General features: G+C 47.2%; 1 protein-coding gene across 1 annotated transcript; it reads left to right on the top strand.

Moving 5' to 3' along the window:
• The first annotated feature begins 679 nt into the window (after positions 1-679).
• LOC119348675 lies at positions 680-4,376 on the top strand. Its single transcript, XM_037616646.1, has 2 exons — positions 680-848; positions 2,270-4,376. The coding sequence occupies exon 2, from the start codon at positions 2,437-2,439 to the stop codon at positions 4,114-4,116; it is 1,680 nt and encodes a 559-aa protein (XP_037472543.1). The 5' UTR covers positions 680-848; positions 2,270-2,436; the 3' UTR covers positions 4,117-4,376.
• Positions 4,377-5,699: the final 1,323 nt, after the last annotated feature.

The following is a 5,699-nucleotide window of genomic DNA, read 5'->3' as shown; positions in this document are numbered from 1 at the left end:
TAACCTAACTTTTCCTTTTTTTTTTGAAACTCATTACCTAACTTTTCCTAGCCCTACAAAAAAAAACTTTCCTCGACGTACTCCCTCCGTTTTTATTTAGTTCGTATATTAGCTTTGGTCAAAGTCAAGCTTTACAAAGTTTGACCAAGTTTATGAACAAAAATATAAAGATATACAATAACAAATCAACAACATTAAATTTATTAGTAAATGTACTTTCACATCATATAGATTTGTTATGATAAATGTCTATATTGTTATCTATAAACTTGGTCAAACTTTACAAAGTTTGACTTCAGTCAACTCTATATGCAGAGTAAATAAAAACGGAGGGAGTAATTCATGCACAGGACTTCAATAACCGAAAGAAATGTAACAGCTGAACGGTTTACACCTAACCCATCCATAAAGCTCAGAGAGAGAGAGAGATAGAGAGACAGCCGAGAGAAAAAATCCAGAGAGAAAAATGCGGCTTACGCGTCCCGTCGGCCTCGCCGGAGGAGCGTTCCCACGACAGGCGTTGAACGGCTCTTTTCTCGCCGTTACCCTCGCCGTCGCCGTGCCGCGGCTGTGCCTCAACGGCAGCCAGCGGAAAAGCGTGCGCCTAACGGCGCATCGAATGGAAGGAAAGATGCGCCGTCCGTCCGTCCGTCATGTGGACTCTTCCCTCCCCTCGGCGGCTACGCGTCCCTCCCCAACCTCCCCATCCCCACGAGCACACACCACAGGGTCCCTGGGAGGCTGCACCAGACCGAACCTTCCGCGCTGTCTTTTCTCCCAGCCTAGCCGACACGGCGGCGGCGGCGGCGGGAGGAAGGCAAGGATCCGCGCCTTTGCTTGCGCGCCAGGTGAGCGCCCCTCCCCCCTCTCTTCTGCTCCGTGCCGCTCTCATGGATCTGGGTGAATCCGACGCGCCGTTCCTCTGATTTGGCCGCGCCTGTTTGCTTGCTCCCGCGGTTTTCGCTTTCGCCGTAGCAGTAAGCCGGTGCTGCTCCCGCCGCCTCCCCGTCCCCGCTAGGCAACCCCGAGCCGAGCGCGCGGGCTGCGCCCGCTGGCGCCGCCGCGGAGCTACCCGTAGCAGCCAGGTCGGTTTGTTGAAGAACTAGTGGTGGTATTGACTTTCTGATATTTAGCATTCCACTTGGCGTGGCGTGGTTCAGGAGCGTGCACGAGCTACCTATTTCCCCTTTGTCAATTCATTCATTCACTAATAGTTAGATTTTCTTGTGCGTTGCAGTAATGTTTAGACGCCCCCGTCTTCTGGTTATCTATGTGGTATAGCGTTTTTGTACTCACTCATTCCGACGTTCTAATAAATCCAAGGGTCGAGTTATTTAGCCGTGTTACAGCTTTGGTTGATTCACATAGATAAAATATGTGTGAGTGTTGATAGCAACGGCTGTTGAAACATACCTTTTGTAAGATTCTCCCATGGTAAGCGGTACCAAAAGCATGCCATGAGATTGAGATGTTAGGATTGATCATAATGCATTCGGCAATATGAACTCAAAGATATCACACATAGACACAAGCTATGGGAGAGTTGTATCCACACAACTACTTAAAAGCATCTCCAATTCTAGATACAGCTATAAATCCGAGCCAATGGGGGTACCTACCTACTGCACTTATAAAACTGCAATGTTGTAGAATGATGTGGGTGGTGTTTATAGAAAAGCTTATGCAGAGTAAGTATTGCTTGTATTGTTGTTTTTCTTCATGCTGCTTGAACTCTATCGATAGCCGATTTGTGATGTATCTGCCTAGTGCCTACTGTGCTTGCTACATGCGTTTGCTGTTGCTGTTAGCAGCTGAAATTTTATATAGTAGCACAAAAATCTGTTGGGAAAGCAATTCGGATTTCATGGAGGTTTGAGATGTTGATTTTTATGTGTTCACCTTAGATAGACAATGCCAGTAATGATGGACCATGGCTGTGCTGTTGGTAATCGACCCCTCTTATTCAGTTATTCTTCAGGATCATATTTTCAGGTTTATATATGCCCTTTGGTTTTGCTGTATAACTATAGCCGGTGATTGGTGGATTGTCCGATTGAGAATTTGAGATGCTTATGTATAAGTTGTCAAAAATTAATTCCCAGAATAGCTGAAAGATCGAAACAAGATAAGATGATAAGAGTCTTGTACCTTTGTCTAACTTTTTGTCTAAATTTGAGATGCTTATGTACATATGAGTTTGGACTAACTTTTTGCCTAAATTTGTGTAATGATCATCTGCTTTCTTTTGGACCTGTTTCTGTTTGTGCAGAATTCGGTGGCCAATGCCCAGTTCATATAAAGATTACAGTACAACAACCATTCCTGTGGAACATGGAACTTCAAGTCCGATAGTAAAATAGCTTGCCCTTGTTTTGTGAAGAAGATTTGAAGGAGGTTAGGACTGTTTCTACTATCTGAAGACTCCTGCTGAACAAAATGGTTCCTAATGGTAATGGAAACCTCAAAGCTGATATTCAACAAGTAGAGTCAAAGACATCAGAAAATGATCCCGGAGCCACAGATGTCAACAATCTTCCCACTCAAAATGTTTCAAAACAAGGAAATCAGCGGAGTGGGTGTCTGAACTTTGTGAATCGCTTTTCTAGTGGTGCCCACTTTAAGAAGTTGGGCCCTTCTCCTTCAGTCAAGTTTCGACAGCTTGCACTTCAGCGTGATGATTTTTCGCGTTCAATCCATTCTGACAACCATGACAATCACGAACATTTTCGATTAATCAGGAAAATTAACTGGGGCCATCTGTGGGCAATGGGCAAGGATTGGATAAGGCAGCCTCTTAACATGGCCCTTTTCGTCTGGATTGCTGTTGTTTCTGTATCTGGTGCAATACTCTTCATGGTTATGACTGGAATGCTGAATCATGCTTTGCCTAGCAAATCAGAAAGAGACGCCTGGTTTGAAGTGAACAATCAAATTTTGAATGCATTATTCACACTGATGTGCCTTTACCAACACCCAATGCGGATCTATAACTTTGTGCTTTTGTGTCGATGGGACCAAAAGGACATTTTAAGGCTTAGGAAAGAATACTGCAAAAATGGTACATACAAGCCTAATGAGTGGATGCACATGATGGTGGTTGTAGTCTTTCTTAATTTGAACTGCTTTGCCCAGTATGCCTTGTGTGGTCTCAACATAGGATACCGCAGATCTGAAAGGCCTCCTCTTGGTGTCGCCGTGACTATTTCTTTTGCATTTGGGGCCGCGTTATTCGCCAGTGTGTATAACATTGTCAGTCCTCTTGGGAAGGATTATGATGCAGATCTGAGAGAAGGTGATCCAGAAGCACAAGCTGGGGTCACCTCAACTGAAGGCGCCAGGCCAGCAACTTCAGGGAGGTCACTTGAGAGAAGATACTCTTTTCTTCAAAGCGAAGAGCGCCGTTTCGTGGAGAGCAGGCCTGAGTGGGTCGGCGGACTATCAGATTTCTGGGACAGCATAACCATTGCATACTTGTCAATTTTCTGCAGCTGCTGTGTGTTCGGGTGGAACGTGCAGAGGCTTGGATTCGGCAACATGTATGTCCACATTGCAACATTCCTGCTCTTTTGCCTGGCTCCGTTCTTCATCTTCAACCTGGCTGCAGTCAATATCAACAACGAAACCCTGCGAGAAGCGCTGGGGCTCACAGGCATCGCACTTTGCTTCTTCGGTTTGCTGTATGGTGGCTTCTGGAGAATACAGATGAGGAAGAGATTCAACCTCCCTGGGAACCCCTTCTGCTGCCGTAACCCCGATGTGACGGATTGCTTCCAGTGGCTGTGTTGCTGCTCATGCTCTCTTGCTCAGGAGGTGAGGACTGCTGATTACTATGACATTGCAGAGGAGAGGTCATACAGAGGGCAGGTAACCGGGGAGAGTCAGCGTGTGATGTCCCCATTGGCTCGTGAAGACGGTCTGCCGCTTTTCAAGTCAACTCCAGCCTCGCCGTACAGGGGCAGCACAGCTGGTCAGTCCATTTTCATCATGGAGAGCCCATCAGCTCCACGGAGGTCGTCCGGTGCAACCCCTCCCGGCGCTTCGCCGACGAACGGCAACATGGTGATGAAGGCGCCTGCTCCATCTGTTGTACACAGAGAAGGTGAAGATGAATCGTAGCATGTGGCGGCCCAGTTTGCTTATCATGAGGTCACGAGTCTTGCTCAGTCCATGAGAATGTGAGATGGACATGTATATTTGCTGTAAAGAAAATTTACCACGCCTCTCTTCATCCGTGGCTGAGTTTTTCTTTTTCTTTTTGGGTGCTGATCGCTCTTCCGTGGGAGATGCATAGAGTATTCAGTAATTCTGTAGATTTCTGCAGTGCAAACTCTCTTTTGAGGTGGAATGGCGTGATTGGTCTCCGTATGTTTATTACAGTAGTATTTGGCTGGAGACGTCATGGCTAACAACTGAACGTGACGCTGCTATCGGTAACCTTGGAAAAGAAGTCGTTTCAACTCACTGTTTTCTTGCGCAGGAGGCTGTTCTGATGTACCCTGCCCTCAAAAAACATACCGTATGTGTGGTGATGAGCCCATTTCTTGGAGGTAATAGCACCCCAGGTACCCTAACTTGCACGGGATGTGATGATCTAGTCCCAAACTTGCAAAAATTGACCAAGCCATACCCCAACTTGCATCTCACGTGATGTTTTAGTCCCAGACCAATCACAGCGCGTCAATTGGCTGCCAAGTGGCTGGACCGGTCAGCGCGCACAGTTTTGCACAAAACCCCCTGCCGTTTGCCTGATTCAACCCGCGCCACCTGCTCCCCTCGGCCGCCTCGCGCGACGGAAGGCTGCACCCGTCGAGGAGTTCCAGTGGCTCGGGCTGACGCTGTTCGTCGCCGTCCCGTTCCCAGGCACAGGAGCATGGACCGGCGCCATCATCGCGTCCGTCCTGGGCATGCCGTTCTGGTCAGGCTTGTCCGCCAACTTCGTGGGAGTGGTTCTCGCGGGGTTGCTGGTAAACTTGCTCATGAACCTCGGTCTGAAGTACGCCATTGGCACCGGGGTGCTCCTCTTCATTGTATCAACTGTCATGTGGGGTGCCCTTCGGGGTGTGAAGAAATCGTTGAATACGAAATGATGCTCTAGCTGAATGAATCCACACTGAAATTTTTTGCGGTCCGTTGAAAGGAGTTTATTTGTAATAACCCTTGCGAGGCCTGTTTGATGAGTTGCAAAGACCATTTCTGCTCCGCTTTCCCTCCGTGCAGTAAACCGTCAGCTCATAGTCTTTTGCTTGCAGTTATTCGTCAAAGATTCAGAGTAACCGAAGTAGTAGTGAACAGATGTTGTGTTTCGCTGAATCCCTTGTGTTTGTAGCAACAGTGGATGGTTGAGATCCAAATCGTAAGATGGTGTCACTCAAGATGGAAGTTTGTAACTAGAATTTCATGTCACAAACTTGTCTTTGTGGTAGCTGCAGGACGGAAGCTTCACTGCCGTAACATAGCGCAGACGGCAGATCCATCCATGTTACGAAACTAGAATGGGTTTTTTACAGTACAGTTTTTTTGTAACAGCATTCCGTAAGATGGTTGTGTTCCGTTCCGTCTAAAGAAGAAGAAGGCGTAGCTGGTGAACATTGGCGGTACTGCCTCCCTCGGTGCATGCTGATCAAAAAGAGAGATCCAAACGAGTAAAAACCATTGCACAGAAATGAAATTACCGAAGGGAAGCAAGGGGAGATGATACA

The sequence above is a fragment of the Triticum dicoccoides genome, chromosome 1B, assembly GCF_002162155.2.
Source record: "Triticum dicoccoides isolate Atlit2015 ecotype Zavitan chromosome 1B, WEW_v2.0, whole genome shotgun sequence".
Taxonomy (NCBI): Eukaryota; Viridiplantae; Streptophyta; class Magnoliopsida; order Poales; family Poaceae; genus Triticum; species Triticum dicoccoides.
The sequence above is the reverse complement of the archived record's forward strand: the minus strand, read 5'-3'. Positions and strand labels throughout refer to the sequence as shown.